At 39.4% G+C, this 14,289-nt stretch overlaps 1 protein-coding gene across 15 annotated transcripts in view; it reads left to right on the plus strand.

The window, feature by feature from the left end:
- NSD1 (nuclear receptor binding SET domain protein 1) overlaps nt 1-14,289 on the plus strand; it is a 185,577-nt gene that overhangs the window by 66,717 nt on the left and 104,571 nt on the right. For 13 of the 15 annotated variants that reach the window (XM_036239591.1, XM_036239589.1, XM_036239603.1 and 10 more), the window contains one exon: nt 10,961-11,096. In XM_036239591.1, the coding sequence (XP_036095484.1) occupies nt 10,961-11,096 (136 nt within the window). Of the gene's footprint in view, nt 1-5,202; nt 5,249-6,121; nt 6,229-10,960; nt 11,097-14,289 lie in introns of those variants that run through there. The other 2 variants (XM_036239601.1, XM_036239600.1) reach the window with 2 other exon arrangements.

Below are 14,289 nucleotides of genomic sequence, written 5' to 3' on the forward strand. Positions count from 1 at the left end.
AGCTTCAGTGTTCCCAGGCTGGGCTTCTACTCATACATAGTCTCATAACCTCAACCTTACCACTTGGTCCTAAAACATACCAGTTTCTATGACCAACCTACCTTTGCTTCCTATCTTTCATTGGACCAATTCCCTGCTTTTATTCTGTCCTTTTTCAAGACTTCAATAATTTCCTTTGATTTATTATCCAGGCTTTCTTTTTGATCTATTGTTTCTGGAATCCGTCTAATAAATAAAAGTCTTTTCTTACTCAGTAACAATTAACTTTTACACAATAATCTTTAGTCTTATGCCTTAGATTACTGCAGGCTAAAATAGTAATGCTGTCAGAGATCACCTACCTTAACTATTTCAGTGCTAAGATTTGTTTACCTGGGCCCCAGGTTGTGTTCTCAGCAAAAGTTGACAGACTGAGCTCTGATCCCCTCCCTCTACCAGGTAGAAAGGATTAGTGGGAAGAGACTTTAAGAATTCCAGTTCACTTCTGTGTTCTGTGGTTGGTGCATTGCAGTAAGGGTCAGAAGATGCTGGCCTCTAATCCCTGCTTTTTGTTAAAGGACTCTAGACCTTTGGTTAGGTCAAGCTGAATCTCTGTTTTTCAGTGTGTATAATTTTTCACTTAATTGTAAGTAAATGAGCCCTGGCCGGTTTGGCTCAGCGGGTAGAGCATTGGCCTGCAGTCTGGAGAGACCCAGGTTCGGTTCCTGCTAAGGGCATGTACCTCGGTTGCAGTTTGTCCCTGGCCCTGGTTGGGTCGTGTGGGTGGCAACCACTCAATGTGTCCCTTTCACATCGATGTTTCTCTCTCTCTCTCTCCCTCCCACTCTATCTGAACACAATGTCAAAAAAAATTGTAAGTAAATGAAATGTATGTCAAAGATTAAGACTTTAAAGACTTAGTGTTTTATGCCCTGGCTGATTTGGCCCACCGTTTGGAGCATCAGCCTGTGGACCGACAAGTCATGGATTCTATTCCTGGTCAAGGGCACATGCCTCAGTTGCAGGTTTGACTCCCGGCCCTGCTCAGGGTCATGTGGGAAGCAACCAATCAATGCATCTTTCACATCAATGTTTCTCTCTTTCCCTTCCTCCCTCCCATTCTATCTGAAAAAAATCCTTGGGTGAGGATTTAATAAATAAATATATAAATAAATACTTAGTGGTTTACAAATACAAAGAATAGTGAGGCTTTTTATCTTCTTACCCTGCTTCCCCCCTAGTCTTGGACAAGTCATTTGGTTCCTCTGCCTTTCACATTCTTTGTTATTTCTCAGAATAGACATTCATGTTTAGTTATAATGTAAATCTTGCTGTTAGATTTAAGCCGGCCTGAAAGAAAAGGAAATGACCTGTAAGCATTTTGGGTTTGATAATGTTTTTACTTTGTGTGTCTATGTATTTTTATCATGTGTTATAGTTTCCCTAATAAAAATGATCCAAGACAGGTCCTTAGTAACAGGGGCAATAGCTGCATCTCTAAAGTGATTAACATGCAAGACAACAAATTAGCACTGCCAAAATGGCAAGATGCTATGGGAGTAGATTGAGTGGGGAAGGGTTTGTTCAGCCTGGATTTTTTTTTCATACTTCTTTATTGATTTTTTTTTTTTTTTTTTTTAGATAGAGAGGAAGGGAGAGCGATTGAGAAACATTGATAGGCTGCCTCCTGCATGCCCCCTACTGGGGATTGATCCCACAATCTTGGTATGTGTCCTGGCTGGGAATCCAACCGGGACCTCTCAGTCCATGTGACAACACTCAATCCACTGAGCCACACTGCCTGAGCCAACGTGGATCTTTAAGGAAGCATGGGACAAATTTAGACAGCATAATGAAGTATTGAGGCAGGAGGAATGCAGTATGAGGAAATATTGGTGCAGATTACAGTCTCGTTAGATTTTAAAGTATAAATAAGAAATAAACTGGGATAGGCAGATTGTGGCCAATTTATGGAGGACCTTAATGCGGTTTGGGTAAATGATAATGTACTTGATTTGATTGACATCGAAGGTTTTTAATGCTAAATTGTATTTATATTTAAATATTTTTAGTTCATATTTCGACTTTGAAATATTTTTCTGTAAACATAGTATTAATGGAGGTTAAGTACCTATACTGTCATTTTAATTCAAGTAATTGAAATAATGTATCTGTGCAAAGAAATACAGTGATTAATATTATGACAACTGTCTTTTGAGTTGTTACAATGTGACAGGCATTTTATAACATTATGAAGTATGACTCCAGAGAGCCCATGCTTTTAACCATTATGCTATACTATACTCTCTCTCTCTAAATGGTTTCATACTAATAATTAAAAGATAAATAGGACCCTTGAATGTTGCTACTTAGGGTAGAATCAGGCCTAAAGAGAGGAAGAACAAGACTTTTAATTTCAAGGTTTTGAAATAATACAAGCTAACACCTACAGTGCCTGTACACTAACAGCTACTGGCATTTTTCATATTAAAATGTTTATATATTAGCTTTCAGTAGCCCTAAGAAGTAGGTACTTTTATTGTCCCCATTTACAGATAATTCAAATGAGGCACAGAGACAAGCACTTTCAGATTCTTTCAAGACAATTCAGGGGATGATAATGGTACTTTTTTCTCACTATTGCTGTCAGATGTTGTCCTGTTGCATTTCTCTACATTTTATTTTGCCCTCCAAAGAAGATATGTATTAAAATTTACTTAAAAATATAATGGAAGAGCCTGGCCAGTGTGGCTCATTTGGTTGAGTGTCATCCTATGCACCAGGAGGTCACTGGTTCAGTTCCAGCTGAGGGCACATGCCTGGGTTTAGGGCTCAATCCCCATTGGGGGAGTGCAGGAGGCAGCTGATTTTTGTTTCTCTCTCATTGATGTTTCTGTCACTCTCTCTCCCTTCCTCTCTCTGATATCAATAAAGACATTTAAAAAATAATATTATGGAGGATATACCAAAAACGAGTGAATCAGATATTTTAAAATGGTTAAATGGTGATTTCTATAATATGTGAATTTTATCTAAAAAAAAATCAACCTGAAAAGCTAAGTGTGTAATACGTGTTCAATATAAAAGAATTAGAAAATGAAGATAAGCCAAAAAAGGAAAAATTATTTTGAATATCCAGAGATTCAGTTTTTATCATTCTGACCTCTATCCTTCTAGACTTTTCCCATATATATTTGCATATGGAAATGTATATTTTTAAAAAATTGGAGATCATTTTATACGTGCCTTTTTGTAACCTGTCCCCACCCCACTTAATATATATGTGTGTGTATAAAATTTCCATATAACATTCCAATGTATAGATGTTCTATAATTTATTTAGCCAAGTTTCCTGTTCGACATCTGTTTCCCCTTCTTAGCTATTTAAAAGTGATGAGACATTTTAAGTATTGATTTTTAAAACTATGCATTATTTTACCAAATCGTTTGTCAGATTTTAGTTAGTGCCCTTCTTGACTCAAGAAAAGGCTGTTCACAAACCAGAAAATGTGTTGACACGGCTTTGCTTGTGTGAATAGACTTTTAAAATTAGTTGTTCTTGCCCAGCTTGTTTGGCTCAGTGGATTGAGTGTTGTCCCATGGACTGTGAGTCCCGATTTGATTCCTGGTCAGGACACATGCCTGGGTTGTGGGCTCAGTGCCTAGTGGGGAGCATGCAGGAGGCAGCCGATTGATGTTTTTCCCTCACATTGATGTTTCTATCTCTCCCTTCCTCTCTACAAAAATAAAATCATTAAAAAATTGTTTTTAAATTAGTTGTTCTTGTTTGGGGAGTATTTGGATTTCAAAATGTTTGGCAGAATGTGAGTTTTATTTAAATATGGTGGAAAATTTATTTGCAAAATGTAGAATCCTATGTAAAGAATATTTATATTCTGGGAATTAGACTGGTACAGTGGACAAAGTGTTTTTATTGGAGCCTGGTTTAAATCCCTATGTTGCTCTTTTGGTACTAGTTTTGTGAGCCTGGGCAAACGACTTAATTTTTGCCTCTATTTTTTGATACATTATTTGAAGAAAAATACCCTCATATCCTATCCTGAGAAAGTACTGTGAGGTCATGAGTAGTTAAGTATTAGGTGTTCAGTATAGTGCTTGACTGTTTTTTTTTTTTAAACCGAGGGACAGAGAGATTCAACAACTTTTTTTTTTTTTTTAATCCTCACCCAAGGATATGCTGTTACTGATTTGAGAGAGAGAGAGAATTATTGATGTGAGAGAGAAACATCTGTCGGTTGCCTTCTGTATGCACCCAAGTGGGGATCAAACCCAAAACCTGGGTATGTGCCCTGACCAGGAATCAAATTTGCCACCTTCTGGTATACAGGACAATGCTCCAACAAATAGCCATATTGGCCAGGGCTGCCTGATTCTTTTGGTGTACAGGACAATGCTCCAACCAACTGAGCCACCCAGCCAGGGTTGCCTGATTCTTATTTTGCCCAAATATAACTGGTTAGATCACTATACTTAGTAGTTATTTTACTTGGCAATTGCTCAATGTGTGATGTAGTTGAGATGCATTTTAACCCTTCTTCAGTTTTGACTTGAATGAAATATAGTTGTGAGACTGGGCTGAAGTTTTTTTGTTTGTTTATTTTTGAAGAGGGCTGGGAATCTTCAAATGATTTTGAATACACATGATTAATGAATGCTTAGATTAAAAACATCTGGGGCTGTTTCTAACAAAGCATTAGAAGTGGGTTTCCATTTTCACTTGTGCTTAGAGGTTAATTTGTGACCCTTCCCAAAATTTAAGGTTACTCCATAGCTATGCAGAAAACCAAATTTGTTAGTGTACCCAATGTCTGAGTAGACTAACGGCAGTCCAAACTCCTATGATGAAGAAATGTTGGGGAAAGAGATATTCCTATTTTACTGAAATATTTATTTTGAATAGCTAGTGTACCCCTTTTCCAAAATCTGGTTATGTGGGAGACTAATTGGTGATCTGAAGGTTGCTTAGAGGACTATAATTTCAAAATTTAATAGCCTGACTAAACTCTGATGTGCTGCCCCTGACCCAAATTTAGTAGTATTGCCTATTTCCAAACCAACGAGTTTTGGGGATAATGACTGATTGTTGGTCATCTTTTCTTTTTGTAAATCCTCACCCAAGGATATGCTCACTAATTTTTAGAGAGAGAGAGGAAGGGGGAGAGAGAGAGAAACATCAATCAGTTCTCCCCTGTATGCGCCCAGTTCCCTCCTGTATTGGCCTTCTCTGAAGATTGAACCTGCAGCCCAGGTATGTGCCCTGACTAGAAATTGAACCCACAAGCTTTTTGGTGTGCAGGATGACACTCCAACCAACTGAGCCACCCTGTTGGGGCTGTTGGCCATCTCTAAAATAAAGACATTTAATGTAGATGTGTTTAAATCTGTTGTTTATCTTTTTAAGACAAATGAGGTTTTGTGGATTAAGGACTTCGAAGGTTGGTTTTTTTTGTTTTTGTTTTTTTTAATTGATTTTAGAGAGAGGAGGGAAAAGAGAGAGAGAAAGAGAGAAACATCAATTGGTTGCCTCCTGCTCACACCTTGACCAGGGATTGAACTGGCAACCTGGGTGTATGTTGCCCTGACTGGGAATTGAACCTGCCACCTTTGATACATGGGACAATGCTCCAACCAATTGAGCCATACTAACTGGGGCTAAGGTTTTTTGTTTTTGATTTTTGGTTTTAATTGAATAAATTTGATGTGTAACATTGCATAAGTTTAAGGTGTATAGCATGTTTCTTTGATATATTTATATATTGTAATATGATCGTTAATGTACTGTTTATCACATTACATAATTATAGCACAATACTGTTGTCTGTATTCATAATACTGTGCATCAGATCTCTGGCATATTTACTACTTGTTACAAGTTTGTACCCTTAAACACCATCATCACTCTTATCCCCACCCTGCATCACTCCCTGGTAACCACCATTTTAATCTGTTTTTTACAGTTAACTCTTTTTTCTATAGATTTTACATATACATAAAAGTGATATACAGTACTTGTCTTTCTATGTCTAACTTTTTTTTTTTTAATTATTTTTTTTATTGCTTTGAGAGGGAGAGAGTGAGAAACATTGACCAGCTGCCTCCATACACCCCATCCTGGTATGGAACCCGAAACCTGGGTGTTTGCCCTTACGGGAATCAAACTTGCCACCCTTTGGTGTACGGGATGATGCTCCAACCAATTGAGCCACATCTGTCTGACTTACCGTGAAAGTGAGTATAATGTGCTCAAAGGACTCAGGTTTTGACAGGTGCTAAAGTTGACAGAATAAGGCACCTCATTTTGTTGCTAAGGAAATGGCTCATTGCAGCCTATTTTGGTTCAGTTAAAATGTTTTCATTTTATTGAACATGTATTTTGTCGCAGATATTGGGATATAAAAGTGAATCAAACTTTGTCCTTATTAACTTTAGAGACTGGTAGAATAGATAAACAAATTGGAAGCACAATATAATGATGAGGTAAGAGAGACATAGGATATAGTGGAAAGGCATTGGGCCCAGCCAAGGGATAGGAGGTGATGGAAGGAGGGTTGCCTAAAGAGATCTAGGAGAAAGAGGTATTCCAGGCAGAGAGGAAATGGAAGGATAAAGAGCATGATCTAAAAGGGGAATAGTGAAACATGAAAAAACAAGAAGGATCTGGATCCTCTCCTTATTTCCCAAGAAGTAGTCACCCAGTTTTACCTAGACTGTCTTTATCTGTTGAACTTTGTTTTGAGAAATTTACTACTAATAAAGTTAGTTTCTTTTTTCCAGACTCCTGAACCCCCATCCCTCACCTTATCAGCTGTAGTATTCTACTTTGCTAATTTCTGTCTTCCAAAGAAACTGTGAGCTCCCAGAGGAATTGTTTGTTCCATGCCTGTATTCAGTTATAAGCCACTCAGAATATTTTTTAAATGCTTAAATATGAAGAAATACTGTTTTCTTGAAAATAAATGTTTATTGTAAAAAAAGAGAGAGAGAGAGAGCCCTGGCCGATTTCACTCAGCAGTTAGAGCGTCAGCCTGCTGTCCAGGAAGAGCTGGGTTTGGTTCCCACTAAGGGTATGTCCCTCGGTTGCAGTTTGTCCCCAGCCCTGGTTGGGTCTTGCACGTGGCAGCCACTCAATGTGTCCCTTTCATGTCGATGTTTCTCTCTCTCTCTCTCTTCCTCTCTCTCCCTCCTACTCTATCTGAACAAAAAATGAAAAAAATGTCCTCGGATGAGGATAAAAAAATTTTTTTTAAAAAGAGAGAAAGTCTTCCATAATTTTCACCTAAATAATCCCTGTTTAGTAGTTTTCAACTTTAGTAAATATGTGAATGAGTGATTTGACATGAATTAAACTAAAGTTAACTCAGCAAACATTATCTGAGCATCCACTACTGTGTGACACCTAGGAAGTCAGAGATAAGACAGTAGTCTCTTTATCAAGTGACCTAAGGTTTTTTAATATTATTGAAACAGTGCATCCTTGCCTGGCCGGTGTGGCTCAGTGATTACATGTCGACTCCTGCACCAAGAGGTCGCCAGTTTGATTGCAGGTCAGGGCACATGCCCAGGTTGTGGCCCCAATCCTCAGTGGGGGGCCTGCAGGAGTCGGCCAGTCAGTGTTCCATCTCCGATGTTTCTATCTCCTTTCCTCTTCCTCTCTCTCTAAAATCAATAAAGAAAAAATAAATAAAAACAACAACAAAAAAACCCCAATGTATCCTCAAATGAGTAGAGGAGCAATAGGAGATATTTAAAAAAACAGTTTGGAAAATTTTACTTATATCTTTTTAACCCAAATTGTGTAAAACAATTACATGATTAAAGAAAGTTTAAAAAGGCCCTGGCTGGTTTGGCTCAGCGGTTAGAGCCTTGACCTGCGGACCAGAGAGTCCTGGGTTTGGTTCCCGCTAAGGGCACTTATCTTGGTTGCAGTTTGTCCCTGGCCCCCGTTGGAGTTGTGTGGGTGGCGACCAATCAATGTGTGTCTCTCAAGTCCTCTCTCCCTCTCTCCTCTCTCATCCTCTCTCCCCTCCCTTCCTCCCGCTCTATCTGAAGATGAATGTAAAAATGTCCTAAGGTGAGGATTACAAAATAAATAAATAAATAAATAAATAAATAAATAAATAAATAAATAAATAAATACAGAAAATTTAAAAAGGAAAAAAAGAGCCTGACTTGTGTTGCTCAGTGGTTGAGCTTCGACCCATGAACCAAAAGGTCACCAGTTCGATTCCTGGTTGGGGCACATGCCCAGGTTGTGTGTCTGATACCCAGAGGGGGGCATACAGGAGGCAGCCAATGGATGTTCTCTCTCATCGATGTTTTTATCTCTCTCTCCCTCTTCCTCTCTAAAATCAATAAAGAAAAATATTTTAAAATAAATAAAAAGGAAAAAACAAACCCTATGAGAGTCTATACATAACAATAAAAATTTGCATAGCCCTTTATTATGCACATTCAGTTTTTTCATAGTGGTAATAAGATCTTCAAAGGTTTTGTATTCTTAGTTTTTTTGGCTTTTTTTTTTTAATCCTCATCCGAGGACATTTTTGCATTTATGTTCAGATAGGGAGGGAAGGAGAGGGACAGAGAGAGACAGAGACAGAGAGAAAGAGAGAGAGAAACATCGATGTGAGAGAGACACTGATGTGAGAGAGACATATTACTTTTGCCACCCACATGACCCCAACCAGGGCCAGGGATAAACTGCAGCTGAGGTACATGCCCTTAGTGGTAACCGAACCCCGGACTCTGGTCCGCGGGCCAACGCTCTAAACTGCTTAGCCAAACCTGCTAGGGCTCTTTTGGCTTTCCATAGTAGTTTTTTGTTGTTGTTCAGACAGAGCGGGAGGGAGAGAGAGAGAAACATCAATGTAAAGGAGACACATCGAGTGGCTGTCACCCACACAGCCCTGGACCCAACCAGGGCCGGGGACAAACTGCAACCGAGGCATGTGCCCTCAGTGGGAACTGTACCCGGGTCTCTCTGGACCGCAGGCCTATGCTCTAACCGCTGAGCCAAACTGGCCAGGGCTCCATAGTAGTTTTTTGTTGTTGTTGTTGTTATTAATCCCCACATGAGGATATTTTTTCCGTTGATTTTTAGAGAGAGTGGAAGGGGAGGTAGGAAGGAGGGAAGAGAGAAAAAACAAAGAGAAACATCTGTGAGAGAGACACATCGATTGGTTGCCTTCCACATGTGCCTGGATCAGAGACTGGGATTGAACCTGCAACCCAGATACGTGCCCTGGGCTGGAAGTCGAACCTGCAACCCTTTGGTGCAGGGGCTGACACTCTAACCACTGAGCAACACCTGCCAGGGCCCCTTAGTAATTTTCTTTTTTTAAACCTGTTTTTTATTGATTTTGTTTTTAGAGAGAGAAGGGAGAGAGAGAAACATCAGTGTGAAAAAGACATTGATTGGGTGCCTCCTACATGCCCCCTACTGGGGACTGAGCCCACAACATGGGCATGTGCCCTGACCTGGAATCAAACCGGGACCTCTCAGTCCATGGACACTGCTCAATTCAGTGAGCCACACTGGCCAGGGCCCCATAGTAATTTTCTTTTTTTATCCTCACCCGAGGACATCGGCATGTGGTCCATAGAGACCTGGGTTCAGTTCCCACCAAGGGCACACACCTCGGTTGCAGTTTGTCCCCAGCCCTGGTTGGGTTGTGTGGGTGGCAACCACTCTATGTATCCCTTTCACATTGATGTTTCCCTCTCTCCCCCCTCCCACTCTATCTGAACAAAAAGTGGGAAAATGTCCTTGGGTGAGGATAAAAAAGTAAAGAAATAAAAAATTAAATTAAAATGTATATAACAAGATGTAGTTTGTCTCAGTTCCTAGTAACTATAATACATGAAGAAATAATCACAGTATTTTCATTAAGGGCAATCTGTGAGATTTAACTTAGTGTGAATACAGAGTCTTAAAACTTGAATGATAATTTATAATCATTAGATTGAGCCCATTTCTTTAATATCCTTGAGCCTCAAGCATTATTAATTATTTTTATTTGAATTGCATTAGTCAATTCACTCAGCTTACTCTTTTTGAATACTTAATCTATGCCAGGTAGAGACTGTTTTCAGCATTAAGGAGGGAAGATTATGTCTGAGGGAGGAAGGCAGGAGATCTGTATTGTTTCTGAGGTGTTAAAGGCAGGAATATGGGTTTAGAGTTGAAATGGAGGCAATTGGATTGTAAATAAGTTAGACATTTTTTTTTATGAGAAAAGAATTGGATGAGTCCAAGGACCTTGATATACATTGTATTCTGCTTGAATGTTGGCCTTTGGAGTTGTGCAGTGAGTGTACTGTCCTGGGTAAAGCCTCTCTCTCCTGCATGTCCTGGGAAACAACCAAATCAGTTGAATTGACATCGCTAGAATCTAGCCTGTAGCTCTCAGGATTATTTTATTAGAATCATTGTGGTTCATTAATAAATAGAATATATGTGTGTGTTTGTGAACGATGTGTAGAAGAGACCACAGTCCCCATCCTAATTTTATTGAGATACAATTGACAAATAACATTGTTCTGGGATCACACTCTCTTGATATTGTTAAAATTTCTTTTTATAGTTTTATAGTTTCTTTTTATAGTCCCCCCCCCCCCCCAATATTGTGTTGTGATCCAAGGACTAGGGCAAAGATCATCTTTTCCTTGGGATTATTTTGTTTATTTTAGTTTTTAGTTCTTTATAAATCAAAATAGCTTATTTATTTTCTCAGACTATGGGTAGGTTACTGATATAAAACAAATAGAAGTTGAGAGGTACTACTGTATAAAGGACTATGTTATGAACAATTAGGACAAAGTATTTTAGTTGTGATTGTTGTTAAGCTGGAGGGTTTTCATCTAGAATTTTTTAGACTGCTTTCTTAGAAGGCTAACGAGATGATAACTGTTTCAAAACTTTTGATTCTTATTGATGCCCTATGTTTTTGTCTTTCTATAGTGTCAACCCAAGAAAAAGTCAACGCCACTGAAGTATGAAGTTGGAGATCTTATCTGGGCAAAATTCAAGAGACGCCCATGGTGGCCCTGCAGGATTTGTTCTGATCCGTTGATTAACACACACTCAAAAATGAAAGGTAAATTTGCAGTTGATTTCACATGATAAAATATAGTCTGGAATTACAAACTTGCAGTTGCCTTTAGTGATAATCCATTTTCACTTTTGAGCATTTCGTGAATGAGTTATTATTAATTTATTTCGCAGTTTTAGGTTAATTTTTTTTTTTTTTTTTTTTTTTTTTTTTTTTTTGTGGTACGTGCCCCTAGTGGAAACCGAATCCAGGACTCTGGTCCGCAGGCGACGCTCAACTGCTGAGCCAAACTGGCCAGGGCCCTTTTTTGGATTTTTTATTTTATTTTGGTTTTTTTTCATCCTCACCCGAGGACATTTTTCCATTTTTTGTTCAGATAGAGCGGGAGGGAGGGAGAGGGAGAGAGAGAGAGAAACATCTCGACGTGAAAGGGACACATCGAGTGGCTGCCACCCGCACTACCAACCAGGGCCGGGGACAAACTGCAACCGAGGTACATGCCCTTAGCAGGAACCAAACCCGGATCTCTCCGGACCGCAGGCTGATGCTCTAACCACTGAGCCAAACTGGCCAGGGCTTTTTTGGATTTTTTAAATGTTTGTTTCATTTTACTCTATAATTAAAAAATGTTCAATTATTCTATCTGTAGATGCCAGGAAAATGTTAGGCTTATTACCTAAAGTTTACATGGTCTAGAATCACTTTTCAGTATATTTATTTTTCTACTTTAATCTTCAGGTATTGTATTGATTTTGTTAGTTTTTTGTGTTTTTGTTTTTTTTGTTTTTTTTGGTACATGTCCTTAGCGGGAACCGAACCTGGGATTCTCTGGTCCACAGGCCGACGCTCCAACTGCTGAGCCAAACTGGCCAGGGCGATTTTGTTAGTTTTAAAGCTTAAAACAGTAATAAAATACTTTTTATAACCTGTTCCCCTGTTGATGGATGTTAGCTTGTTTATAATCTTTTGTTGTAAAGACGATATGCACATATACATATATACATGTGTATACATACATTCATACATGTGTTTGTGTGTACACACAAGTAATGCTGTAAAGAAGAACAGTGTATGTTTCATATATATATATATATATATATATGTCCATTTATTTATAGGATGATTTATCAAAGGTGGGGATTGGTGGATTTTATTTTATTTTATTTTATTTTATTTTATTTTATTTTATTTTATTTTATTTTATTTTTTTTATCCTCACCCGAGGATATTTTTCCATTTTTTGTACAGATAGAGTGGGAGGGAGAGAGAGAGAGAAACATCGACGTGAAGGGACACATCGAGTGGCTGCCACCCGCACAACCAACCAGGGCCGGGGACAAACTGCAACCGAAGTACGTGCCCTTAGCGGGAACCGAACCCGGGTCTCTCCAGACCGCAGGCCGATGCTCTAACCGCTGAGCCAAACTGGCTAGGGCTGTTTTTGTATTTTGAATATTGAATATTGAGTTGCCCAAAGAACTTTATAGCTCACCGTTTTTAGGAAATGGTATCTCGCTCCCAGCCAGGTGCTTCAGTTAATTGGAGTGTTGTCCTGTGCAACAAAAAGGTTGAGGGTTTGATTCCTCGACGGGGCACATACCTAGGTTGCAGGTTTAATCAATCCTTAGTTGGGGCTTGTACTGGAGGCAGCCAATCAATGTTTCTCTCTCACATCAATGTTTCTCTCTCTCTGTGTTTTCCCTCTTTCTTTTTGTCTCTCAAATTTAAAAACAAAACAAAAAACAAACATGTCTTAGGGTGAAGATTTTTTAAAAAAGGCATCTTTTGTGGTTTGTTTAGACATTTAAATTTAGAAAATTGTTTTAGTCTTTCCCCTCTACCCTTGCTTTTCCTGTGGGATTGCTGGTTTCTTACTGTAATGTTCTTTGTGCACACTAATTAGGTCCATGCCATTTATTCTACAAATATCAAATACATTGTATAGATACTGTGGTAGGTATTGGGATCAGTAATGAGCAAAACAGCAGTCTTTCTTGATCTCCTGTATAATCAGAATTCAGTTAAAGAGACCTCAAACCAGCACATAATCAGACAAATAGATAATTGCTTGAGACATGTGTCCAAGGAAAGATGTTGATTTACAGTCAGCAATATAACAGGGCTACTTAACCCTGGACTTTTGGTGCAGGGGTATTCACAGTCAGTAAAAATTATCTTTGATCTGAAACCTTGAGAGAGGATGAGTAGGAATTAACTAGAGGAAAAAGAAGAAGATGGTCCCAGGCACAGAAAATAGTATATGCTCTACCCCTGAAAAGGCTGTAGCCCATAGAGTGATGGAAGGTGGCCCAGTAAGAGTCTGGGAAGTAGACATTAGTCAAGTCATGCAGCATCTTTTAGACTTCATTTACAAGTTTGTGTTTTTTCCTAGGAACAATGGGATACCATTAATGGGCTAGAAGCAGAGAATGCTGTGATCTGATCTGTGTTTTTTAAAGTTCACCCTTACTGCAGTATAGAAAATGGATGCGGGTCATGGCACAAGTAAATCAGAAGAGAGAATTAAAAGTGTCATTGTTGTGCCCTGGCTGGTTTGGCTCAGCGGTTAGAGTGTCGGACTGCAGACCAGAGAGTCTCAGGTTCTGTTCCCACTGGGGGCACGTACCTCAGTTGCAGTTTGTCCCCGCCCTGGTTGAGGTCGTGTAGGTGGCAACCACTCGATGTGTCTCTTTCTTTTCCTCCCTCTCTCCCTCCTCTTCTATCTGAAGATAAATGCAAAAAAGTATCCTCGGGTGAGGATTAAAAAGAAAAGCGGGGGTCATTGTCGTGATTATGGTGAGTTGAAATTTTTACGGGACCACTTCCACAGCAGGGGCTGGCCCTGTCCTGGTATGGTCTGATGCTTTCTCGTGTCAGGCAACCTCCAGGTTCTTGACTCAAGCAGGAAAAATTTCAACACACAGTCCAGGTGGAAGTGGGACAGTTGCCTATACGCTCAGTGGATTGAGCATCATCCCATGGACTGAGAGGTTCCAGTTTGATTCCTGGTCAGGGCACCTGCACGGGTTGCAGGCTCAATCCCCAGTGGGGGGAAGGGAGGCATGCAGGAGGCAGCTGATCCATGTTTCTCTCTCCCTTTTCTCTTTCTCTCAAAAATCATTAAAGTATATTAAAGAAATAAAAAAGATTGGGACAGTGAGGCAAAGGCAGCTCCCCTGGAGACAGGATGAGGGTATAAGATTTAAAGTTGTGCCATTTAGTATGCTGATGTATTAAA

The sequence above is a fragment of the Molossus molossus genome, unplaced genomic scaffold (genome assembly GCF_014108415.1).
Source record: "Molossus molossus isolate mMolMol1 unplaced genomic scaffold, mMolMol1.p scaffold_m16_p_4, whole genome shotgun sequence".
In the NCBI taxonomy this organism is placed as follows: Eukaryota; Metazoa; Chordata; class Mammalia; order Chiroptera; family Molossidae; genus Molossus; species Molossus molossus.